Raw genomic sequence first — 27785 nt, forward strand, 5'->3', positions numbered from 1 at the left:
AGATACACGTAATAAAACAAGTATTGATTCTGTAAATTTATTTGGATTTATTTGTAAAATGAGAGATATTTTAGAATTAAAGAGTTAATAATTTGACATTTTCACAAGGTAGTTATTATTATTATGATTTATAATAATAACAATAACAACAATAATAATAATAATAATAATAATAATAATAATAATAATAATTATTATTATTATTATTATTATTATTATTATTATTATTATTATTATTATTATTGTTATTGTTATTGTTATTGTTATTGTTATTATTATTATTATTATTATTATTATTTTTATTTTTATTTTTATTTTTATTTTTATTTTTTTAAATTGCATTTGACATCTAAATTCAAGGTCTATTTTTTGTAAAATTATTGATTTTTTTGTGTATTTTCTAAATATGGACATCTGCATAATGTAAACAAAAAGATCTGTAAAGCATTAAGAAAAGCCTCTGTAATTTTATTTATTTGTTTATTGTTTTTCCAGTGTCTAGGTGTTTCTTAAACTACAAACAAATATCATTCCGGTCGTTGAGGTGAGTTTTTATTTTTTTTTATTTTGAGCCTCTTGCAGAACAAAGTTGTGTAAAACTTCAGTGGCTCTTTGCGGAATCTTTCACCATCATCCTGCCGCTTGTTTCAGTTTTTTTTCTCCTCCTCAGACCAGTTCAAACACGCAGCAGCTCTCCGCTCTGACTGGATGAAGGTTGGAGTCTCTCTGACCAACAGGCGGAAAAAGACGACGAGAAGAAACCAGCAGCGAACACAGAGTCTCCTCCGCTCCTCTGCAGACATGAAAGCTTCCATAGAAACCATAATTCTGCTGTTTTTATTCTCTAACGCCTGCGGTAAGAGGATTTTCTCTCATTTCTTTTATTTCTTTTATTTCTTTCTGGACTTTTCTTAAACTTTCACCCGTTGAAGCGACCTGCTGTCCGACTTTTAGCGCACACCTGGAGGCGACACGTTCTGTCAACATCTGCAGCTTTAATCTGCAGAAATCTGAACTTTAACACGATGTTTGTTAGAAGTAAATCACATCTGGATGAACTGGATGGAGCCTCGCTGCGTAGGTTTCCTTATAAGGCAGGAAAAATAGTGTGGATGGAGTTTCCAGAGAGAGATCACAGACTGACACTGTTCTGTTACTTTAACTGCTGTACATTAAATGAGCTTTAATTGGTTTTTACTTTCCATCAGTTAACTCTAAACTGAGCTGAATACATCAACTCTGGAAAACTTCTGTCTGGTCCATGTCTGATCTGATCATGTTTTTATACATTTTCTGTCAGAATTCTCAGATCTAACTCAGATTTTAGGGCTAAGCGAACCCAATAAAAGCAGTTATTTTGACAGAAATTAGCAAAATGAGTCCCTCTTTTAATAGAAATTGTAATTTTTTAATTGCTTTTCCACCAGTACTCATATAAATATGAATTATTATATGGTTTCTGCATCATTCTATACCTTGTTTGGCCATTTATTCATTCTTTTATCAAAAAAATGCAGCTCATATGGCTTTAATATTACAAGTTTTCTATTATTTTGATTCATTTTTTAGCTCTATTAGATATAATCAAATTGAGACTAACACTGTTTCAGTTCCTCAGTGCTCCACTTCAATGGGCCACACCCAGCAGCCTCTTAAGATAACAAATAAAAAGCCATTTATCTGTAGAGTTTTGCAGAATAAAACGTTCTGCAGTTTGCAACAGGAAAACAACAATGTTTGTGAAAGACTTGTCTTTTCTGCTTTTTCTTTTGTGAAACCATCTGGTTAACTAGCACCACTATGCTGGTGTGCTGTAAAAAAAAAAATAAATTTTTTTTTTGGTGTTTTTAAAAAAAAAAAAAAAAAAAAAAAAAAAATATATATATATATATATATATATATATATATATATATATATATCAGTTATTTCACATATTTTTTCCATGTTTTTGTTTAATTACAAATAATAACTAATAAAATCACTGAAAAATGTTATCATTTACATATAATCTTAATAAATGATCATTTGTTTGTGTATGTTTTACAGTAAAATTACACTGTTTACTGCGTTTAAATCACTACAAAAATGTCATTATTTAACAGATATTTGCTGGTATTTGAAAGAAAAAATATGTATATTAAGTACTGAAAAATATTTGTGTTAGTAAAATATTCAAAAAAAAAGAAAAACAGCCCAAAACTGTAAACAAAGTCCACACCACAAATCTATTTTAAAAAATAACTTAACTTCTTCATTTACAATGTTTGACCATAAAATTATGCAGTTTTACTATATTGAAATCCACAAAACAATGTGTTATTTTACAGATATTTGCAGTTGTTTAAAAAAATGTATATTAAGAGTTTAAAAATGTTTTTTATATCTGCTATTTGACAGCTTTACCAGCCTAGTAAAATCATCGAAAAATGTTGACTTAAAAAAAAGAAAAAGATAGACACACAAGTAATGTCCACAGTAAAAAAAATTAAATATATTTTTTAAATGCTAACTTGTTCCTTTACAATGTCTGACTGTAGAAATACACTTAAAAGTTTTTTTTTAAAAACTTCATTCAAATCATAGAATGATGTTAATTTCCAGATATTTGTAGTTATTTGAATAGAAAATTAAGTATATATGGGATTAAATAAATGGTCATTAAAGTTTTACACTGTTATTTTGCAGATTTTTCCCCGTTTTGTTACAACATATTACAGATAATATCTACTGAAATCACAGACAAACTGATAATTTATGTGTAGATAAAAAATGTGCACCTTGAAAATTTAAATTTTTAATGAATCGTTCCTTTTTAAAGTTAGAAAATAAAATTACACTTTTTAAAATTGTGGTATTTAACTCAGCAAAAAGTCAGTATTTTGCAGCTATTTGTCAAATAAAAATCATATACATTAAGGAAAAAGAATTACAGATAATATGTAGTAAAATCATAGAAAAAAAAGCCATATCAATTTATATGCTGACTTATAAAAAGCCCAGGATAATAATAATGTCCACATCAAAAACCTATTAATTTTCTGTAACTGTAAAATTACAGTCTGACTGTCTTTAAATCTATCCATTATGTTTCAGTTTTTTAAATTATTTCAAGTTTTTTATTATTTGTTTTTGACTTTCTTGCCACAAGATTTTCACTTTTTTTTTTAACAGATTTTATCTATATAGTCTACCTTTCCTCAGCTGTAGGTGTAAAGAAACATGTGTTGCGTTTCAACATCTGTCCTGGTGTCATTTCTGCAGGTTCCAACATCTGCACGTCTCGAGGCGTCACCACTTGTCAGCAGTGTCTGGCTGTAGATCCCAGCTGTGCCTGGTGCTCTCAGGAGGTAGAAACTCATTTATGAAGCAAGTCAGAACAAAAACCTCATTTCCCAACTTCATTCTCTGACGTTTGCTCACAGTCGATGCTTCAACGTGCTTATAGACTGTTTCCTCAGAGATATCTTCTTCTTCTGTGGTGTTGCTGTAGTAAAATGTGCTGTGGTTGTTTCAGGAATACGGACGGGGAGGATCCGGCGCCTCTCGCTGCGACCTGAAACAGAACCTGCTGAATGAAGGATGCAGTCAAGATGCCGTGGAGTTTCCCATCAGCACTCTGACCATCCAGAATGACGATCCTCTCAGCAGCAAGGCGTCTGGTGCAGGAGACGTCGTCACTCAGGTCCGGCCTCAGAAACTCCACATGACGCTGAGACCAGGTACGTTCACAACCAATCATAGACCATCCATAAAACAGACCATAAGAACAGACACATGCATGAGGAGCCAGATGCCACAGCTGGACTCATTCCTGCAGGGTTTCTTTGCTCCTGTCACATTTTTACTCACTGTGGTCCATTTTTCACTGCAATATAAAATCCTGCACAACCATGAAGAAGGAGAAAGAATTATAATATGACAATCAGTAAAGCTTTTATCTATCATGCCATAAATCATCAAAAAGGGGTAAAAAAAAAAAAGAATTTCTTCGATTGTGTATTTTACAAAAATTGGAAAAATCTGGAATCAACGTGTACAATATTTTTCCAAGTGTCCACAGGTGTTACCAATACTGGGAAAAAAATGGTGACATTTTACTATTTAGATTTTTAATTAGTTTCCATACTTACCTTCAATGTGCTCTGTGTGAACACTGCCTGCAGTTCAGTCGAAAACTCTCCGAATTTTTGTCATGTGACTGTTGGTCACAGCTGACTAAGTTATAGGTTTTCATTTGTGTTAAGAAGCAAATAATTTTTTATTTTTTTACAGAATCTGGTTCAAGCACACAGTTTATTTTTATTTTTTTTACAAATTTAAATAGACATGCAGAATAAAGTGATTTTGATTCCATTTTTTTTTTTTTTTTTTGAGCTTAGATTTGGCCACATTTTCCAAAAAAATCATAACCAAATAGGAGAAAGCCTAATTTATTTAATTATTTATTTTACAAAAAATGATAAAAGCTGGGATCGACATGTGCAACATTTATCCTAGGTGCAGAAAAGGTGTTACCGACACTGGAAAAAAATCCCAGAAACTTCAGAATTTTTTGTTTTTGTTAGAATATAATTAGAGCAAACAGTTAATTTTTCTGCGATTTTTTTTTTTTTTCAAAAATGAGGCATGTAGAATGAAGTCATTTTAATCTAACATGATTTCAAGCTTAGATGTGGTTAAGTTTTGCACAGGTGGGTAGTTCAAGGACTCAAAAAATTGAAACTCCAATCATTGTTTCTGCTTTTACAGTTACTTCCTCTGATAAATAGCAATTTTTAAAATAAATATCATGCTTTTCAAACCTGCCAACAGTTTTTAAGATTCATATGGTTCGTGTTTGAAATTTTTCTCTTTAACAGTTCAACTCAAAGGTCACAGAATTGTTGTTAAATAGCTGTATGTTGCAGCTGAGTCACTAATGGCTTCACAGCTGCGATGAAGTGTTAAGAATTTCTTGTTTTTGACAGAATCTGGCTCAAGCAAAGGATTTATTTTGGGCATTTATTTCAAAACGACACACCTAATATCATGATTTCAAGCTTAGATTTGGTAAAGTTTTTTATAGATGAGTACTTCATGGACCCATAACGAGCTGAAAATCCAGAGATTTTTTCTGGCTTCACAGTTTCTGTCCCTGATAAATGGCGTAATTTTGTTAATTTCTTAAATATAACATGTCTTTCAAGTTTCAGATGTTTCATGTTCACTATTTTTCACCTGAAAAACAAATGCAACATCATGGGACACCTATTGAGTTGAATTTGCTGTGAAATTCATCAGTTTTCTCCCCTGTTTTCTGTCTCAGGTGATGCCAAGCGTTTCACTGTGTCAGTGAAGCAGGTGGAGGATTACCCTGTAGACCTTTACTATCTCATGGATCTCTCGTATTCGATGAGGGACGACTTGGTTCGCCTGCGGACGTTAGGCAATGAGCTCGCTGTCACCATGGGCCGAACCACGAGCAACCTGCGCATGGGGTTTGGAGCATTTGTGGACAAAACTGTGTCCCCTTACATGTACATGCATCCTCCAGAGGCCGTCACAAACCCGTGCTGGGGGTAGGTATACAAAGCATACGGTTGGTGTGTACTTTAAGGAGGAGGAAGTCTATCCAAGAGTGTTTCACAAGTTAAAATTTCACCCTTTTTTCATTACAAACAGCATCGGTCAACAATGCCAGGCACAGTTCGGGTTCAAACACGTGTTGTCACTGACGGAGAAGGTGAATCGATTCACCGAGGAGGTGGAGAAGCAGCGGGTGTCCAGGAACAGGGACGCTCCGGAGGGGGGATTTGATGCCATCATGCAGGCCGTGGTGTGCAAGGTAGAAATAAAAATACATGAAAGAACATGAGCCAGGGGCAACTTTAAAACTGTATTTTAAGACTTTTACTATGCAAACAATGCCAATAAGAGACTGAGGAGGTCACAAACTGATGTACTTTGGCTTCTTATATTACAGTAAATGCAACTGATTATCTAAAGTGCATTCAAAATAGCCAAGTGGCAGAGATTCTACATTAGGAAAACATCCAAAGGTTATTTATGATTTCAATATGTAAAATTCTGTCCATGTGGGATAATGATTTATGAAATTACAGCAACTTAGGTTACAATAAAATGTGTTTTTATTGTTTCTGTGCTGCCTGTTGCCATATGTTGGTAGTTTATTTACTAATTAGAGATGTTCTATAACGCCTCCATACATACAATAATATCGCTGCTGCAAACATTCTGCTCTAAAATGGAAAAATCGAATGTAAGTGCTTATTATAACAGAAAAATGGTTTGACTTTAAGATCTAATTTTTTACAGTAAATTGAGACTGAGCTCAGGCTTCAGCTGCACAACAAATGCTAACAAAAGCAGCCAGTCAACTGTAAGTTTCTTATTGATCTTTTCAACATGTCAGAAATTATTTAAAATTATGAGCAATTAATAAAGTTACTGCTGTGTTGTGTTTAAATGTAAACAACTGTTGTCTGATACTGCAGGTTTTTAGTTAACTTAAAGGAAAGATTCCTACAAACAATTGGAAGCAACAACTACTGTCTCCATGTCAGGGAGAATTCATGATAGCAAGTGATTCAGTTCTCATGTGGGTCCTGCTGCTGTCTGATGCTGAAAACATTTAATAAACTCTGAGGAAATAGTCCTAAACAACTGGAAGCAACAACTTAAACTACGACTATCTCCATGTCGGTAGTTTACCTTAACAATCAATTGGGTTGCTCATGTGCTTCCTCCTGGACTCAACTCACCTCAGAGGAAAGACTCTATCTAGGATGTTTTTAGATGAATGTTGGTGCTGAAATGTTGAAAAACCTTCCCTTAATTGCTTCAAATAACTTGAATTACCATTGCTTCTGTGTGTCTGTTTGTTTCTGACCCAGTAAGACTGAAAAAATGACAGGAAAATTGACTACTTTGTGCATTTAGACATGAAGTCGATGCTTTCGGTTGCCGTCAGATTAACAGAAAAGTGTCCAGGTGCTGCTTTCACGTATATACATACATACATATCCATTAGTTTTTCTTTTACTTTCTTTGTCATTAGGATAAGATTGGCTGGCGTCCGGACGCTTCACACCTTCTGGTTTTTACCACCGATGCCAAAACTCACATCGCTCTGGATGGACGCATCGCTGGCATCGTCCAACCCAACGATGGAAAATGTCATCTGGACAATGACAACAATTACAATGAAACTACAGTGCTGGTAGAGTGACGTTAAAATAGAGACATCGATAGTAAAACTTTTAAGAGCTGCCGGAGAAACCATGTACTTCCTGTTTCTTCCAGGACTATCCATCCTTGGGGCTCATGACGGAGAAAATGTCCGAAAACAACATAAATTTGATTTTTGCTGTGACCAGCTTTGTGGTGCCGCTTTACAAGGTAAACAAAGAGCTTGTGGCCATGCATGAGTTAGATTGTTTCAAATGAGAAACTGGGTCATCCTTTTGCCACCATGTCTGTCTTCCCAGGAGTACAGTAAGCTAATTCCAGGCACAACTGTGGGAACGCTGTCCGATGACTCCGGGAATGTTATCGAGCTAATCGAGCAGGCCTATGCGGTAAGAGCTGTCTGGGAAAGGAAGCAGAATATGCACATTTACAGTGATGGAAAATAGTATTTGGATACCCTTAAGATTTTACACAATCTCAAATATTAGCATGAAATATTTGTGGAAAAATCATTTTTGTGTTTCAAAAGGTGTGGCTGCATTAGACAGACAAACAAATGCTGTTTCTTGACTGTTTCAATATGCCAGTTCTCAATATTGTTGTATCAAAATCAACAAACACCAGAGAATGTGTTCAAAACTGAACAAAAAATAAATAAACCATCACATCATCAAATTAATATTTAGTAGTCCTGCCATTAGCACACAGCAGAGCTCTAATCCTGTTCTCCATGAGCCTTTCAAACTATTGAGGCGTATATCTTGTCCCATTCTTCTTGAATTACTGCTCTTCTTGTTCTTCTTCTAAACTCTTTGGTTTACGCTTTGAAACAGACCTATTGATAATCCACCACAGACTTTCAATGGGGCTCATGTCCGGGGATTAAGCTGGCCACTCTAAGAACTGGATACTGAGCTCCTGCAGCCAAGTTCTGCTGCCCCTGGATGTGTTCAAGGGGCATTAACTTGTTCAAACATGCACTTTTGACCTCAATGGAACAGTGCACATGCAAAAGTGAGCATGTGGGTTTGGAGAATGGCACAATATTCGGCAGAGTTCAATGTGCCAAAACAGACAGTGAGATGACCAACACCAGCAGCACTCATGCATCCCCAAACCATGATACTGCCTCCACCATGCTTGACAGTAGGTACTGTACATGCTGGAGATAATGCTTCTCCTGGCCTTCTGCATACCCTCACATTAGCAGGAGGAAAATAAAGCTGGAAACTGGACTCATCTGACCACAGAATCTTCTTCCAGTTCCTGGCTGTCCAGTTCTTGTGGGCTTGAGCCCAACAACATCAGGCTAACCTCTGTGTCTCATTGATCAGGGGCTTCTTGACAGCCTTGTAGGACCTTAAGCCATGATCTAAAAGTCAGCCACATACAGTGCAGGTGGAACACTGGACATCAGTTTGGTTTGACCACTGCTGCTGAAGCTCCTGTGATGTCATTCTGTGGTTTTTCCTGCACATGTGGATCAGGATGCGGTCATTTCTTGCTGAAGAAAGATATGGTGGATGCCCAGATCATGGTTTGTCTTCCAAGCTGTTGGTTGGTCTGTATTTCTGAAGAATGTATCCAACTGCTGAAGGACTGCATCTGTACTTCCTGGCTATCTGGTGGCAGCTTTACCCTTCCTGGCTGATAATCTGTATCTTCAGACATGTTTCCTGCATGCGGTTCCTTGTTTTAGCTTTTTTTTTTTTTTTTTTTTTATCTCTGAAGAACTTTCAAATGTGCTGGCTTTAAATAGACACAAAGCACGGCAACAAAAATTGTCTCTTTTAATAAAAACCACGACCTTCAGTAGTGGATCACTAGTACCAAACCGAACCAATACTCAAAATTTCTTATGCATTTAAATGGAACCGATGAATTTTAAGTTTTTAATATCTTTTTTAGGATTTGTTTAGTATTTTGGCTGTGACTGTACTAAAAGAAATTGCACTTGAAGACCTAAGAGTGGTTTTTAATGCAGTATTTCACAAATGCATGGGGTGTCTGAAAACTTTTTTCCACCACTCTAAGTTGTCTATCCATCTCAGAAAATGTGTAAACTACATTAAGAAGCTATCATGCTGCTACACTTTGCACTTAAGCATAGACTTTTACATATTTTTTAAGCTTTGAAATGTCTTTTTCCTGACTTCTTGAGAGTATAGACGGTTAGAGAATGTCTTTTAATGGACTCTCTGCAATGTCTTTTTGCAGACCTTTGTACTTTTTGCAAATTTCTCAGTATTTCTGTCTTGAACTGCATTACAATGACATAAAAACTTCTAAATCTAATTAAAATGACTTTATTTTGAGCAGAAAATTCGCTCTAAAGTACAGCTGGAGCTACTTGGAGTCCCAGAAGAGCTGAACCTCGCCTTCAACGCCACTTGCCTGAATGGAGAAATCATCCCTGGAATAAAATCATGTTCTGGCCTCAAGATCGGAGACACAGTAAGTACTGATAAGTTTTTATCTTGGGCTGATACCAATGTTGATTATCGGTAATCAAGAAAGCCTGATATTTTAAACCAATATACATAACAGCATGTGACAGTAGAGAACCTGCCATTTACAACTAGGCTTCTTTATTAATAAAGGTGACTAACTAAATATGTACAATACAAATAGGAGTGATTAAATTAGGATGCACTCCTGCTGTTTTTCGCTATTTTCTTAATCTTTCTATCACTTTTATAGCCCACTAAGATCCATATCTTGAAGCAATAATTATTTTTATTGATTCTGTTTCAGGTTCATCTGTGGCTACCTTCTAGCTTAGCAGCTAGCCGTTAGCGTAACTTTAGCCACTGTGAGAGGAGCTAATTTCCTGGTCTGTGGTGACGTCTTGCCTTTTCTGTGTAATTTTTGCAGTTTTTCTGCTTGAGAGACGTTGCTGAGACCATAGAGTGACAACAGACAGAGAGAGGAGGCTGTAGGAATCACTTATAATTAAGAATAATGAATGAAATTACCACTGTGCATGTATTTAATAGCCTCTGAGGAAATAGTTCTTAATAGCTGGAAGCGACAAGTTAAACTTCAGTTCCTGATAACATTTTGAGGTCTGTGTTTGCACCTCAGACAATAATGGGTCAATAAAAATTCTATTAATCGGTCTATTCCTAGTTAAGATGTTGATATGTGCAGATTTTCACGTGTTTTCTGTCCTTCAGGTGTCCTTCAGTGTGGAGGCCCAGTTGCGCGGCTGCCCTAAAGAGAAAAGTCGCAGCTTCACCATCAAACCTCTCGGCTTCAAGGATTCCCTGGAGGTCACGGTGGACTTTGCGTGTAGCTGCGCCTGCGAGGCGATGGCTGAAGAGAACAGTCCGCTCTGCAACAACGGCAACGGCACCTACGAGTGCGGCGTTTGTCAGTGTCACGAAGGTCATCTGGGCCCTCGATGCGAGTGCTCCGTGGAGGACTACAGTCCGTCAGATGAAAGCAACTGCAGGCCCAAACCGGACAGCCCAGTCTGCAGCGGTAGAGGCGACTGCTTGTGTGGACAGTGTTCCTGCCACTCCAATGAGTTCGGTCAGGTCTGGGGAAAGTTCTGCGAATGCGACGACTTCAACTGCCTTCGCTTCAAAGGGGCTCTGTGCTCCGGTGAGTAGATGCAACTCTTTCTATCGTGATGAATCAGTGGACCAGGTAGTGATGTAACACTAAACAGCTCCTCCGAAAGGCAATCAGTGTTCACCGGAGGAACAAATCCCTCAGAAATTCAAAAGGTGCAAAAGTTAAAAAGCTTTCATTAGTGGCTCATGATTAAAAACACGACCAGCGTGTATTGACTGCACACTGGGCTGCTTCAGGAGCAAAATATCCCATAGAAGTTTCAGTCACACAAAGCTCCTTCATGGCATCATTACTCACTGAATAAACACAATGTCCCAGATGGAAGGAAATGTAAACTTTTTGCAAGTAAATTATCTTGAAACTATTTTATTTTTAACCCTCAGGACCCCAAAATCCACCATTGGGTTATATAAAAAAAATCACTAAAATTACATTATTTATCAGAGCAGGAAACTGTGAAAACACATAAAATCATCAGACTTTTTGACAGTCCTTGAACTACTCATTTGTAAAGTTCTGTCCAATTAGAAAAATTAACCAAACTTAAGCTTAAAATTGTATTATTCCACCAAAATTGCTATATTCTATATGTCTCATTTTAAAAATCATTAAAAATAAACATTAACTACATTCTGTAAAAAAGAAAAAAATCTGCTCTCTGCAGCACTACAAAGAAGCTATAATTGACTCAGCTGAGAAAAACAGTCTTGTGGCAAAAATTCTGAGACTTTTTGGTTGAACTGCAGGCTGTGTTTAGAGTGAGCAGATAGGAGACAAATATGGAAACAAATAGAAAATATAAGAAGTAAAGTATCTCCAGTATGTAGAGTCCCTATTTTGATTTCCAGTACTGATAAAACCTATAGGAACATTTAAAAAAATGTTGTACATGTGGATTCAAGGTTTTTGTCAATTTTTGGAGAATTAATAGTCAAAGAAATTCTATTTTTGCTATTCTGTTTTTAATAATTTATGGCGTTATAAGTTTGCCAAAATGCTCAGAAGACATTTCTAAGTTCTCTCTGCTTCTAGTTATGGTTTGTTCTGTTTCCAGAGAGGTGCAGGACTTTATATTGCAGTGAAAAATGATCCCACAGTGAGTTAAAAATGCGAAGGCATCAAGGAACACTGCATGGGGTTCAGAGGATTAAGTCTTTTTGGCTTCTCTTCAGCTAGAGGAACCAAAATTACAACTAAACGCATTTTCTTAAGTGGTAGAAGAACTATCAAAACTATGTTGTTTTATCACAAAAGGATATCACCAAACGGAAACAAGGAAATGTGTCACGGTGTTGTAATAATTCGATTCTTGGTCAGGATGAAGTTGCCCTTCCCTTCCTTTTCCCTCCTCTGAATCAGTCTCTAAACACATCTGAGTCAGTTTACATTTTTTATCTGTTGCTTAGCTGAAATCTGAAAGTCAGTGTCTTTTTAGAACAAGACTAATATCCCAATTTTAGGACTTGCTTGTAGCGGAGATGTAAATAATTATATAAGTTGAGATAAACAGCAGAGCGTACAGATGCTCGGTCCACCGTCGGCCTGTAAACTGGCTCTGTGTGACTCCATTAAAGGCCAGACAGAGAACACACCGAGTTACCGCCGTTTGATTGGTGATCTTACAGCTCTCGGCGGCGCTGCATGAAGCGCCATCACTCCCTATTACAAGCCTGCACAGCTCGGCGCACAGTTACTCAACTGCAGTGATGAAACTTTAATAGCCTTTGTCATTGGGTAATTCAATGTAACAGCAGTTCGACTCTGTGATTGTAAAGAGGGAGGCTGAGCAATAACAGAGAAGGAGGCTGAGCAATAACAGAGAGGGAAGCTGCTCTTTTATCTCTAAGCTATGCATACTGGCTCCAGTGGAAAAGAAGGAAGTTTACTGTGACCTGAACTCCACCAGCTGGGGTTGCAGCTCGCTTTATGCTTTCTGTGGTTACAGAGCAGCTTTGGCAACGAAATCAACAATGATGTTGTTAAGGTGTCTCCTCCTGGAATGGGAGGGGAAAAGCTAAACATGACATGAATCCTCTGCTTAAAACAGGCCTCCTGGAGATGATAAAATGTGTAGAGGGAGAGTTTGGGGTTGATTTATGCCCATTTCACTCCTCCAGACAATCGGAGGAGGAATCTGCTCTGGGATGGTCCAGATTATTTGGTAAAAAGAGGAATTTACAGACTTAAACTTCCTGAATCTACCCAAATCATCCATGTTTGATCTTTAGGAGCGTAAATCTGCCATATTGGAGGCTAACATTAGCTACAGATGCTAAGATCTCACCTGTAGTTCTCGCCTAACAATAGACAACCTGTATTCCAATGACCATGATCTTCTGAACTGCTTTCTCTTACTGCAAAATGTTGTTAACAAGTTTAACCACAATCTCAATTTATTTCAGTTTGCAAAATGGCAAACTGGAATATATTGGATTGAATATTAGAGTAATTTAGCCGCACATGGCGGAACTGGAAATCTTGCACATGCAAGTTGAGAGGTTTGAGTCACTAGGTTTGTTGCATATAAAACTACAGTCTGACTCTACGTTTTTGAGGTTGTTTGAAGTGGAAATGTTTGGCCATGACTGCGTATTTTACTACTAATCTATTGTCTAGCATTTATAGAACACCTTATGGACACATCTCAATGCAACAGTCAGAAAAAACATTTTCAAGATGTTATCAAGGACTCCTGTAATGTGATATATTAACATAAGTGGCTGCAGTGTTCTGAGGATGTTTTGGGGATGTTCTTGAGAGATCACATTATGACATTCCTGTAATATGATGTATTAAAGATAGAACATTTGACCTTGTTGTTGCTGAAAGACATTACAGAACAGTCTTCTATAAGATGTACCCACAAGGATGACAATAGAAGGATGTTCTCAATGCAACATGCAGAAAACATTTTCAAGATGTTATCGAGGCCTCAGACCGTTCATAAGATGTTTCTGTAATGTGATATATTAACAAAAGTGGAAGATTCTGACTGTGATGTCCTGAGGATGTTGTTGAGGATGTTGTTGAGGGAACACATAGAACAGTCTTCTATAAAGTGTTCTCCCTGATAACAAAGAAGGAACATTTTCAAACCAAAAACACCAAAAAGCTAAAAACACTTGATTTTCACCAGAAAACGTGTTTAACTTCCAGTTTAACTACTGTGCTGTGGACTTATCATTGAAAAGGGGAAGTTTTCTCTGAATCTGATGCGTTTGTATCAACAAGGAAGAACTTTCTCAAGGCGTCTTTCTCCAGGGAGGTTGTTTTGGTGAGACATCTGTTCACTCAGACTAACACAAAGTGGTGTAAAACAGTCCTCAGAGCTCAATTTGGGACTGTTACTGTCTTGGCACCGGACTAATGTTGTCTTTAAAGAACCAGCGTCCCTCAGCACCACCTCAGTCGGAGCTACCATGACCTGGAGAACCTCTGCGATGTTCCCTGCCAGGGTTTCTTGCTTCCCTGCAGAGTCAGGGGGCAGGAGGCAGCAAGCACAGCCTCAGGGCTCGTAAATATGAGTGAACAGAGAACAGGAAGGTTTGCATTCCTGTGCTGGCGGAGAGCCTAAATGCTTTCCTCTCCAGAGTGTGTCTGTCCACACTTGACTCAATTCTATTCCCTGTTTTTTTTCCTCCCCAGCGTTCCGTCTGTATCCCTGTTCTTGTCCTTTTACTGCCGACCCCCAACCTGAACTAAAGCTGCAGCATGTGATTAATGGACAGGATTACTGTGCAGCCTTACAGACCGAGGAACATGATGTAAACTGAAAAACTCCTTTTTATGTGCATGAATCAACTTCACAATTAATTAGAACAGGAACGCGACTCGCTGATGTCAGGTTTTAGTGCTCTGAAGTACAAAGTGACTATATGCAGTCATGTAACATTTTAAACCAACGAAACGCCACACACTTGGAAAAGTAAAGGCACCAACCCTCATAGTTCTTTAAAGGACCCCCAGAGGTGTTTAAAAAAAAAAAAAACAGAAAAATTCCCAGCTGGTTCAGTCATTTTTCAAAATAAAGCGTTCTTTGAGCATTTTAAGTCAAATTATTCCGTGCAGGTTGAAGAAAAAACACACGAACAGAATTATTGGTTGTTTATTAATGTTCCTGTTTACTACAATAACAGACGAGTAAAATATTAAAAACGTCCCCCTGAGAGAAGCACAAAGTAACACAAAATCCATCACTGAGGGGGAACATAGAAACCTTAAACCTTAAATTAGCTTATATCTACAAACAACAAATCAGTGGCTGAATATTAAGAATGTAAATCTCAGGATTTACTGAAAATAGTTTCAGCTTTAATTTCTTGCTTTCACCTGCCACTAAATAACTAACCCAAACTAAAAGAAATGAAAACATTAGGTAGAATTTAGCAGAACTTTGGCAGAACGTGTTTGCAACAAAAACATTCTAGCTGGGAATATGGGCAATTCTCACTGTTTTCCAATGATTAATTGATGATGAAAATAATTGCTTTAGCTCTAATTTCTTGCTTTCACCCAACAAAAAATAACTAACCCTTACTAAAAGGGAAAAAAAATCTAGCTGGAAACATTAGGTAGAACTTTGCAGAACTTTCAGGGAACTTTTTTTTTGAATAAAAACCTTCTATCTGGGGTGATGGGCATTTCTCACCTTTTTCTGATAATGAATTGACTAATCGATAATGGAAATATTTAGTTGCAGCTTTAATTTATTGATTTCACCTGCCACCAAATAAGTAATCTGAATCCTAACTGGAAGGAAAAAATCTAGCTGAAAACATTAGTAGAACTTTGCAGATCTTTTGCAGAACATTTTTACAGCAAAAAAATAAATAAAAATCTAGCTGAGATGATGAACATTTGTCTTTGTTTTCTGATGATTACTTGATATTGAAAATATCTAGTTGCAGCTTTTATTCCTTGCTTTCACCTGCCACTAAATAATTAGCCCTAAATGAAAAAATCTAGCTGAAAACAACAACACTTGAAAACATTAGAGAGAACTTTGCAGAACTTTCTGAGAATGTTTTTGGAACAAAAACTATCTAGCTGGTTTGATGGGCATTTCTCACTGTTTTGTGATGATTAATTGATGATTAAAATAGTTAGTTGGGGCTTTAATTTCATGCTTTCAGTGCCACCAAACAACTAAAAGGAAACATTAGTAGATATTTGCAGAACTCTGCAGAGATTTTGCGTAATGTTTTAGCAACAAAAATAATTTAAAAAATGGTATGATAGGCAACTGTCATTGTTTTCTGATGATTAGTTGATTATTTGATGATGAAAACAGTTAGTTGCAGCTTTAATTAGATGCTCTCATCCGAAACCAAATAACTCCAGTGAACTATAAATAGACTTTCTCTGTCAGCTATTTTCTTGTTGACAGATTAACAAACATTGCTAAGACTGTTAAATTTTAACACCAGCGGCTAAGAACACAATCTGACAGAGAACGTGCAGTGATGAGGGAATAGTTTCCTCACATTTACAGCTGATTTGTTCTAAGTTGTGGCATCAGAGACCCTTCATGACTCCCCATCTGATCCAGCTGAGCCGTGACTCACTCTGTTTGCTCTTTAGTCATCCAGAGACAAATCCTGTTTGGTTTCCTGCCGTCTCCGGGGTTCTGCTATTGTTTCTGTCGGTAAATCCAGGCATGTGTCACGGTAACACTGTTCCTCCAGTGACCTGCCCGAGCGCTTTCAGGAAGGGATGTGTTTTAGTGCGATCAGAAACAATTAGACTCACAACTGAACATTTATATCTTTGCCAGAACAGCGATTATCAGCAGAAATTCATGCTAAGGAATTCAAAAACAATCAGTTACCCAAACTTACTCAGATCCTTGTTTTTGAAAACTGAGAGGAAATGTTTCACTTCAACACTGATTATGTTCCATGATAACAAAGGAACGTTCAAAAACTGTTTTCTAGATGATTTTTAGAAAATATTCCCATAATGGGATGTATTACCTGAGGTGGAACATTTTGTCTGAACTGTTTTTGAACATTCTTCAACTAAATGTTCTCACAATGTTCCATGATAACAAAAGAAGAATGTTAAAACAACACCCAAAAACTGTTCTCTAGAAATTATCAAGGCCTCAGATAACAGAACATTTTTTTTATAGAGAACGTTTTATAAGGTTCTTGTGATGTGACAACAAATGTGAAACATTCTGCCTGTAATGTTCTGAAAATGTTTTGGGTATGTTGTTGAGGTAACACATTATAGAACGCTCTTCTATAAAACACCATCCCAATGTTACAAGATAACAAAGGAACAATGTTCTCACACCAACAATTAGAACATATTTTATGTAAAACGTTTTATAACATTCCTATTATTTGGTGTATTCAAGGTAGAACATTTGTTGTTGACTGAACCCTTTATGGAACATTGTTCTATCCACAGTGATGACAATAGAAGGATGTTCTCAAACCAACATTCAAAAAACTGTTTTCCAGATGTTATCAAAACCTCAGATGACAGAACATTCTTTGTAAGTTGTTCCTGTACTGTGATATATTAACAAAGGTGAAAAATTCTTCCTGAAATGTTCTGAGGATGTTTGGGGATATTCTCGAGGGAACACATTGTAGAATGTTCTTCTATAAAACATTCACATTGTTAGTTGTTTTGTTTTAGAATAAATTAGTCAGTCAACAAATGTTCTCATGTAAAATTACAGATAAGTCCTGAAAAAGCAAATCAGTTCCACCTTCAGACTCAACTACTAATGACATGACTGCAGAACCTGCAAACTCCTCTGCAGGAACATGAGTCGAAGCTTGCAACATGTTTTTATAAACCCACGTTCTAGGGAACAAACTCACAGACATAGCACACCTACAACAATAAAACAGTCATACCACACAAACACACACAAACACAAACACACACAGTCGTGTTTCCTTTACTTCAGATGGTATTATAGCGACTTACACTAATTTCCTGGAGGCTCACCCTCCTTATCCTGTGTAAACACACTTATTAAGTAATGCAAGTACACACTCACACACACTCACACACACACAGTGATTCATTTTGTTGTGCAACTCCTGTTTCACAGTGTTGTTTGCTCAGCCTCACCCAACTGATTATGAACACTAGAAACATATTGCAATGAGTATTATTTTACAGCTTCCATAAAAATGTGTTTTGATATAATCAAACTGCATTTTCTGTTCTGTTTTGAGGAAACCAGATTACATCTTGCATGCATGCATTGGTGTGTGTGTTTTGAGTATCATGAAGGTTTAAAAAAAATCCTGAAAATTTACAAATATTTCTTGAATCTGCATACTTTCAACATTTATTTTTCACCCTGTTCATCCAGAAAACGGAAGAGAAGCTCCTAACATGTTACAAAAAAAGTCGTATTTCACCTCAAACAATGATGTTTTCCTAAACGGAACCAAACAACAAGTGAAAATGAAATTCAAGTCTCAGAACAATGGTCCTAAAATAACTATGAAACCAAAGCTGGCTCATAGAGGATCCAGGAAATCTTTGGATTTGTTGAGTTTTCATGAATATTTTTGTGGGATCAAAACTTTAAGTTAGGTTAATCTCTATAATAAATAATACTGTAGGGTTTTAGCTTTAATATTTCTATTAGTTTGGTTAAGTTCTGTAATTTATAACACCGTAAGGTTTTATTACATTATAAAATAACTAGTGAAATAGTATTTTCTATCATTTTTGTAAGATTTTAATCCCTATTTTGTCAGTTACTCTGAAAATATCATGCCGTAAACAACATTATAGTCTTAACCTCAGTATCTATACTTATGTTACTTTCATGCCAATCATAATTTTTTTTTTTTTTTTTTAACTGGGGATACATGTATAATTGTGTGTTTTCTTTTTTTTTTTTTATACCAACACTGTGGGCTGTCCAGTTCTTGTGTGTTTGGGTCCAACAACACCAGGCTAACCTCTGTGTCTCATTGATCAGGGGCTTCTTGACAGCCTTGCAGGACCTAATATTCGACCACGTACAGTGCAAGTGGAACACTGGACACCAGTTTGGTTTGACCACTGCTGCTGAAGCTCCTGTGATGTCATTCTGTGGTTTTCCTTTCACATGTGGATCAGGATGTGGTCATTTCTTGCTGAAGAAAGATATGATGGATGCCCAGATCATGGTTTGTCTTCCAAGCTGTTGGTTGGTCTGTATTTCTGCAGAATGTATCCAACTGCTGGAGGACTGCATCTGGAAATATGCTTCCCAAATGGGAGGCACATCAAATCTGTGGCATGATTGAAGTATTTTGTCTTGTTTATCTTGTAAAGAACTATATTTCTTTAAAAGTTCAGCTGTATAGGAACGTACTTTTTGTACACATGGTTGTATATCAACATGTAGTACTTGAACTACACATATTGATTATTTCTTTCGTACGATTAACCTGCTCTGTTCTTGTCGATTCTCTCAGATCATGGAAAGTGTAACTGCGGCTTCTGCCAGTGTGACGCCGGCTGGAAAGGAGAAAACTGTAACTGCACCACCCGAACCGACACCTGCATGTCCCACATCGGTCTGCTGTGCAGCGGCCGAGGCAGCTGTGAATGTGGCGTTTGTCAGTGCACTCAGCCCGGAGCCTACGGAGCTACCTGCGAGAAATGTCCCACCTGTCCCGACTCCTGCACCATCAAGAAGTGAGTCTGAAATCTACGCAAAATATTTCAAAACTTTGAGGATAAAAACACCAGGTTGTCCTTAGATGAAAGGTTGAGGAGTTAAGTTGTAGGTAAGGTTGACATTTTGACCTGAGGGTGGCTCATGCAGTGTGAAAAAAGGGAAAAGGTTCATCCTCTGGGAACCATGAATATGTAGAATAACCCAGCAGACTTCTGTGTTTACCAGTGTTCACTACCAACTGTTTTACAGCACTATCACCTGCAGCAAATGAGAAAAACTCCTGGAATCTAGCATAACAGCTGCAAATATTAGCATAATCTGGGCATAGTTCTCTTATAATACACTTTTAGAACTTTTAGACTCAATATGATGCTTTTTTTGGTTTCTCTTTTACTTTAATAGCTGCTTTTTGTGCTTGTACAATAGCAAACTCCTAAATAAAACTCTGATTACTTGTTGTTTAAAGTCCAGGAGTTTCTTCTGTTATTCATCTACATCACCATGTCACACATTTACTTAATTCCTGTCTAGATAGGTTCTAAAAAAACGCACCAATTAGCAGCGTTCTTGCAGTCTAATGTAAATTTTTTTTCCCCACTACACTGTAAAAAAATAACTAGTCTGTTTAACTTAAAATGTTTTGTAACACTACGATAAACTTATGCGTTAGGCAGGCTGATATATTTTAATTATTTGCATATCAGTGCATGTCAGAATTGTATATTGTACATCTGAGTTTCTTAAACTTTGGAATAAATAGTTGGTGTCATAAAGGTGAAGCAGGCAAAATATTTCCAACAACTTTATACTTTAAGGGTTTTTATTTTTAGTGAAAATAACAGCATGTTTCAAGTTTTACAAACCTAAATCCTAGTTGAGAAAACAAAAACAGACTCATAAAATGTATAATTTGAGTTGTAAAAAGAGTTCAAATGGAGCATTTCAGACAGACGATGAGAAAAGGTGCTGCACCAACGTACAGTATAAGGAAATTAATTTGTTTTTGGAATTTTAAAGCATGTAAACATATTTTAGTAGACCCCCAAATAAAATTAGAAACCTTGAAATGAGCATTATATAGGCTCTTTAACCCCCATCAACTACACTTTTACTCTACAGGAATGCTTTTTTCAATGCCTCTATTTGTGTTTATCAAAACTTCACTGATTCTTTTATCTACGGCAGATATTCTACCATGTTCTAATGTAAATAATAAAGATTTTTAGTCTTTTTTTATGCAGAAAAATAAGTTAAAACCTTATCTCTGTCTTGCTACTTGAGGTCCGTTAGCCATGATTCACTGCAAAACATTTTAGCATAGTGATTAGAAGTAGGAAACTGCAATAAGATCAGAGCTTTTACTGTAAAAAAAAAAAAAAAAATTTAAATTACCCCATACAACTTCCCATTATCTTTACCACACAAAAGGCCCAATTTCTGGTGAAAAAAATATGAGAAAATGTAGAAGTAGCTTTTTTCAGTTTTGACAAAACACAATAGCACATTGTGATATATGACCCCACTTAAGCTACAACATAAACACTTTGCTGAACACAAATATGTGCCTTAGTGGATTATACTGACTTTTTAATGGTACTTAAAGAACAAAAATTGAATTTATCCTCCTGGAGATATGAATATACAAAGGAAATGTTGATTATTTTGACCTAATGGTGAGTTTGAATTTAAAAAGGTGACCAAAATCATGAATATAAATCTATATGCCCATTCTAGAATGTTATGGTGACCAAGCCAGTAGTTAGATAAGCGATCAATCAACTACCAAACCTCTCAGGCATCTAAATTGCTGGTCTTTGGAGATGTTCAACAGCAAAGTGTCAGTGTTGCTCTTTCAACATTCCAGGGCGATAACACGAACTTCTCCCACACATATTTCTAATTAATTCGGGTCAAACTCTTCTAAACACTGAGGAGATGTCACCGTTTTTCACGTTTAATCATCAAGAGATTCTGTGTCTGTGTTTGCAGGGAGTGTGTTGAGTGTCAGCACTTTAAGAGAGGACAATACAGCGACGACAACAGCTGCAACAGAATCTGCAGAGACGAAATTCAACTCACAGAGGAGCTGGGTGAGAAACTCCTACATCCCTAGTTCCCTTCCTGCACACTGTGAGCTGCTTGGTTAATGATTCACTGTTGTTTTTCTGATCCTGATAAGAGCAGAGTACGTTTAAAAAAAAAAAAGCCCTGCAGGCTCCACTCATACATTGTGTTCAGTGATTATTCATTAATTTACACTACCAGTCAAAAGTTTGGACACACCTTCTCATTCAATGATTTTTGTTTAATTATTTTATTTCTTTTGACTGGTAGTGTATATTATACTGTTTTAACCCCCTGAACTCCGAGCAGTTTCTGTGTGTTTTTTACTCACTGTGGGCTCATTTTTTTTACTGCAATATAAAGTCCTGCTCCTCTATGGAAACAGTGCAACCATGGCTAGAAGCACAGAGAACTAAAACATGTCTTTTGTGCATCATGACGCAGTTATAATATCATAACTCTTGCAAAAATGCAAAAAAATCTATTAAACTTCTTTGATTATTTATTTTACAAAAAATGAAAAATACCTGGAATCTACATGTGCAACATTTTTCCAAATGCCAACAGATGTTACCAACACTGAAAAAATAAATCATGACTACATATTACAGATAATTTTCTATTTACATTTTAAACTAATTTCCATACTCGTCCTCTAACTGCGCTGTGTAAACACTGCCTGCAGTTCAGCTGAAAAGTCTCTGAATTTTTGTCGTGTGACTGTTGGTCACAACTGTCTTGGCTTTTTAGTTGCACCAAAGTGTCCAGAATTTTTTGTTTTTTGCAGAATTTGTTTTAAGCTCACAGTTTGTTTTTGGCAACTTTTTAAAATGAGACGTGAATAATATCACAATTTTATGTTCAGATTTGGTGAAATTTTCTCAACTGAGCAGCGCATCACCGATGAGCAGTTCAAGGACCATCTGACACTCGAAAATTCCAGAATTTTTTTGTTTTTGCATTTTCTGGGGTGTAATTTTGGCTTTAAAAAAAAAAGATAACATGCCTTTCTAAACTGGAAGTCTAATGGAAATGCAATGATTTTTGCCGTCTGTGGTTGAGATAAATGAAGGGATTTAAATTGGCTTTTTTTTTTTTTTTTTTAAAGAAGACACGCCTTTCGAACCCGGAACTTGACTGGTTTTGTGTTTCAGAGGGTTTCATATAAATTATTGTGTGTTAAAACCATTTTATTGACTTTGTTTCTTCTTCTTCTTCCCACCACAGTTTTCCATGACACAAACGCAGTGAACTGCTCGTACAAAGACGAGAACGACTGCATCGTGCACTTCCAGTATTTCGAGGACGACAGCGGCAAATCCATCCTGTTTGTGATGAAAGAACCAGGTACTGTGAGAGTCTGGCTGCATTATTAGGACAGAAGTGTGCGTTTTGTTTGCTTCTGGGAGGCTACAGGCATTTAGAAACGTGTTATTATCTAAAGAACACATCATGAGCTAGTTAACCACAGCTTCACTCTGTCTGCCACACCACAGACACATAGTGATGATGCTTCAGATGATTGTGAAATGGAACATCTGACATTGCTTCACTTTCTGAGTGCACTCCCCCCACAGAAGCGCTTCATCTCTGTCCTCCCTCGTCTCCCAGAATGCCCCGAGGGCCCGGATATCCTGGTGGTACTGCTGGCGGTGGCCGGAGCCATTCTGCTGCTGGGCCTCATCGGCCTGCTCATCTGGAAGCTGCTGATCACCATCCATGACCGCAGGGAGTTCGCCAAGTTCGAGGAGGAGCGAGCCAAAGCCAAATGGGACACGGTGAGAAATAATTACCACCAGCAGCCTCTCTAGCAGAAATCTAGAGGCCTAATCATCAGTCAGACACTAGGGAGGTTTATATGAGCTGCTGAAAAGTTCACCTTCAGTCCCAAAGCAGGAATAAAACACTGAAATGTAATTCTGTGCACAATTACGGGCTTATTTTATTAGAAAATGTCCTCCAGAGAAGCTTCAATGCAAATAATTCCACCTTTTAAGTCAAGCTGAGTCACTGTTTTACCAAGTGCTTTTCAGTTTAAAAGATTTATTAACCTAACAAGTGTAAATATTGGGGTCTGAGACCCTATGATGTTATTTATGATGTGATTGTATCAGAATAATTTACATATTAGGGATTAAAACACAACAAAAATTATATAAAATACTACTTTACCTGGCTCTATGATATATACCTCTATAATACATGCAAAACTCAGACCCTACAGTTTTGTTAATTACATACATTAATATAACTAATGTATTGATAAATTGAAGACCTTAAGGTATTTTAAATAATGGAAATACAACTCATGTCTTGACAGGTTTATTTTAATAGAAAATGTTCATACAGAAAAAGAATTAAATGCAAATAATTCCATCTTGTAAATTAAACAATAATAAGTGGTTTCTGGTTTAAAAAAAAAAAAAAAAAAAAAAAATAATAATAATAATAATAATAAAATTTTAAAAAGAAAAGAAAAATTCATCATTATTATAAACACCGACAGTGTTATTTATTATGTAATTTTTATCAGAATAATTTACATATTGGGGATTAAAACCCAACAAACATGATATTAAATACTACTTAGCTGACCTTAATATATGTAAAACTGAGACCCTATTGTGTTATTAATCATGGAGATTAATCTAACTAATGAATTAATACATCTAAGACCTTAAAGTGATATAAGTAATGGAATTATGACTTATGTTATGACTGGCTTATTTCAATAGAAAATGTCTTGACAGCTCTGATGGAGTTAAAATTCATGCAAATAAGCTTCATAAATGCAAATAATTCCATCTTGTAAGTCAAATAATAAAACAACAGTGTGTCTGGTAAAAAAAAAAAAAGATTAATATTGGTGTTATGAATTAACTTAAAATGTGTAAAAATTGGGGTTTAGGACCCCATAATGTTATTTGTGATGTGATTTGATCAGAATAATTAACATATTAAGGACTGAAACCCAAATAGCATAGTACAAAAACTATATAAAATACTACTACTAATAAAAGATATCTTTACAGCTCTGTTGGAGTCGAGATTCATGCTGAGAATTAAGTCAACTTTATTTATGTAGCACATTTCAAACAACCAGAGGTTGACCAAAGAACAAAACATCAACACAAGGCAAACCTAGTAAAATCTAATTTCTAAATGGAATAAAACAGGCAAATAGGATAGCAACTTGTAGAATATATTCCTACAAAATAAATATTAAATATCAAAACCATTAAGAATAGAAAAAAAGCCATTGAAAACATGCACATTTTGAGGTTTTTCTTGAAAATATCAATGAAGGAGAATGTTTGACATTTGATGGAGCTGCTTTAACACAAACAAATCCACCGTATGAACCTTGAATCTGTAAAACAGCTGTCAGATCCTGTGTTCATAAACTTACCGCTGCATAAATTCATGCATCACTATCAGTTTGAAGAAGCTATTGTGGTTCCTGCAGATGTTTATTAAAGTCAGAGAAAAAAAACTGTGGGCAGCAAACAGAACTTCACAAGGTCAACTAATATTTCTGCAAAATGTTCAATTACATTCACTGTCATCTGCAAAACAGTATCGTTTCAGGCAATAATCTAACACGTTTACATAGCTGCAAGGCTTCATCACTCAAGCTGGGTCACCTGCTTGGTGCTGTGTGATGTTCAAAGACCCCAAACCACCTGATAAACCCAGAAAACATCACAGATGATTAGTTCAAGTGCATCAACATGATCTATTATATGTTAAAAGAAGTGTAGGACGATAATAAGGAGAAGTAAAAGAAGCAATATATGTGAAATTTGTGATGTTGCAAAGTTCTGCTGACCAAAAACACACATACCGAGGCTTTAAACTTTCTGCATTTTCGATTTTGGATCAGTCTCTGTGCAAAAAAATGTGAAGAAAAGCCTAAAACACTGGAAACTGCTGCACTGACTTACTGTAAAACGCAACTTTACTGCCTGGAGTAACCTCCATCTATAGGTATGAGTGACTCAGCACTAAATATACAGTGATACAAATCAGTGATCACCAGCAGAACTTGGAGAATGAACTCAAATTTCTGACACTGTGTTCATTTAATGCAGCCAAGAGAGGAGTTTTCCTGAACAAACAGAAATACACTGACAATAAATAGGAGCTGACAGCAGACTGCAGATCTGTTTACAGGGACATTTTTAACATATTTTCCTCAGTACGCTGAGGAGGGGACAGTTGGTATTTGCTCAGTATTTAGGGGGGCACGACCTCCCTGAAGGATGCCTGGTGACGCCCTGCTGGAGCGACAACAACAGGAGATGGCTGCCCTCTAAAGGGGAAACTCTAAACTGTGTGTTTTAATTTCTCAGGGCAACAATCCTCTGTACAAAGGAGCCACGTCCACCTTCACCAACGTCGCGTATCGAGGAAACTAGGGGTGAAACAGAACCAGGAGAAACTCAGGGCTCGACGACAGAGACGGAATGTAGCAGAAATAGAGATGCTGTACAGTCAGGTGACCAGATACTGTGGCTGAAAACTAGTTAGTGCTGTCAATAATGTCACGTAGTGATTGTATATGCTGTAAAATACTGTTAATAGAAGTCACAGGGAGTTTATCTGCCCTGTTTCTACACTGTATGGCGTCCTCTGTAAGTACCGTACACTGAAAACATCTTAAAACAGTCAAATCAACTCACCTTTTCAGGTTGACTTGATGTAAATACATGAGTTTTGCTCATTTCTGGAACTGAAAATGTCTTGTTTTTATTTTTTGAGACCACTTTTGAACCAAAAAAGATCATTTAAGTTTGACTTAAAATAATGAGTTGAATGAACAGTTGAAAATTTACTCAATGCATTAAGTTAAGTTGATTTAAAACAAAACTAGCAGATAAACAGACTTTCCATGATGCATTGTTAGACAGTTAAAACTTCCTCTTTTATTGCAGTTTGATGTGTTGGAAACATGCTGTGTATCTTGGTTAAGTTAAGTTATATTTGTTTCTTTTCAGAATAATCCAAAAACTTTAGCACCGAATTTTTAAAATTGTCAAAAAAAAAGCAACTTTCTAACCAGTGTCTCTGTGACTAGTTGGTTCAACTTAATATTTTAAATTTATTTAACTTGTTTTAGCAAGTTCAGTCAATTTGATTTGGTCAATATTTCTATTTCTATTTAGACTAATTAATCAACTGAAGTGCATTTCATTTACATTTTTAACGCAGCAAGGGAGGAACATGAATGATTTACAACGTGCATTTAGAGAGTAATTCTATAATGGAAACAGTCATACTGCTGGTTTACTGTTAGAGGAACTGCGGTTAAGAGTCTTTTGCTTCAGTGGTATTTTAGAGGACGCTTTTCAACCTCAGCAATTTCGTGTGAAAGATTTTTTGTTTTTGTTGTAGATTAGTGTAAAAAATTTAGACGGTTTTGACTTCTTTTTTCGATAATTCCCAAAATGTTAACCTAAAATGAGGCGGTACTGCAGATTTTTCATGAATTATCAACACACTCTTAAAGGGCTTTAATGCACGTGACCACTTTCCTATTTTTTCATGCACGGTTGCAGCAGCAGTGATGGTTTATACAAGAATGCAGCACTTTGTTTAGCAGTAGACTGTAAAATAAATAAATAAATAAAAACTGCAGCCTCTGTTGGTTTACAGTGACGTGCAGGTTCTATTTTTAGATCAACTCCATAGATATTACGACATGCTGAATTTTTTATTCTTGTTTAAAAACTTGTTGGGATTTTTTCTTGTTCATGTTTTGTGAATTCAAAGTACTGATCTGTCCAGCTACTGTTTTATTCACTCACTGTTTTGTTCTATATCTTTGTATTGGAGTAGACTTTATTGCACAGCTCTGCAAATGACCTGAATAACTTAAAGACGCTTCTCTGAATGTGTTGCTTTGTGGTTGTACGGTTGTGATCCTCTCTCAGGATGTGGCCTGCCAAGTGAGTGCATAGTTTCTTTGACACCTTTTGATGATGACGCTGGTAGACAAGTCGGATAAAGAATCATTATTTCACCACATTTCTGACATTAAATAGAAACAGCAGAACTCTTTCCGTCTTTACCCTGTGAGACGTTCAAACGGCACATTTAAGTGTGGAAATTTAAGTGTCAGAGAAGCTTCTGGCCTCTAATTTCCAAACATAAATGCTGAAAATCAAAAGAGAGATAAGTCAGTATGCTGATAATCTTTTGGTGTTGCACATTTTCAAGCAAGCAGGTCAAGAATTAGTTCTGTTGTGACGTGTGTGCTCTGTGTTTGCGAAAAAACTAATAAAATTAAGTGTGCAGATGTGAGAA

The 27785-nt window shown here is 36.4% G+C and overlaps 1 protein-coding gene across 1 annotated transcript; it reads left to right on the forward strand.

The window, feature by feature from the left end:
• The first annotated feature begins 687 nt into the window (after window positions 1–687).
• On the forward strand, window positions 688–27785 carry LOC111584896 (integrin beta-3-like). The gene is made up of 15 exons (XM_035940949.2): window positions 688–856; window positions 3263–3348; window positions 3516–3720; window positions 5307–5559; window positions 5663–5825; window positions 7059–7220; window positions 7304–7399; window positions 7489–7578; window positions 9509–9643; window positions 10366–10795; window positions 19210–19432; window positions 21405–21505; window positions 22707–22826; window positions 23091–23257; window positions 25832–27785. Exons 1-15 carry the CDS (start codon window positions 709–711, stop codon window positions 25895–25897), a joined length of 2445 nt encoding a protein of 814 aa, XP_035796842.2. The 5' UTR covers window positions 688–708; the 3' UTR covers window positions 25898–27785.

The sequence above is a fragment of the Amphiprion ocellaris genome, chromosome 19 (assembly GCF_022539595.1).
Source record: "Amphiprion ocellaris isolate individual 3 ecotype Okinawa chromosome 19, ASM2253959v1, whole genome shotgun sequence".
Classification (NCBI taxonomy): Eukaryota; Metazoa; Chordata; class Actinopteri; family Pomacentridae; genus Amphiprion; species Amphiprion ocellaris.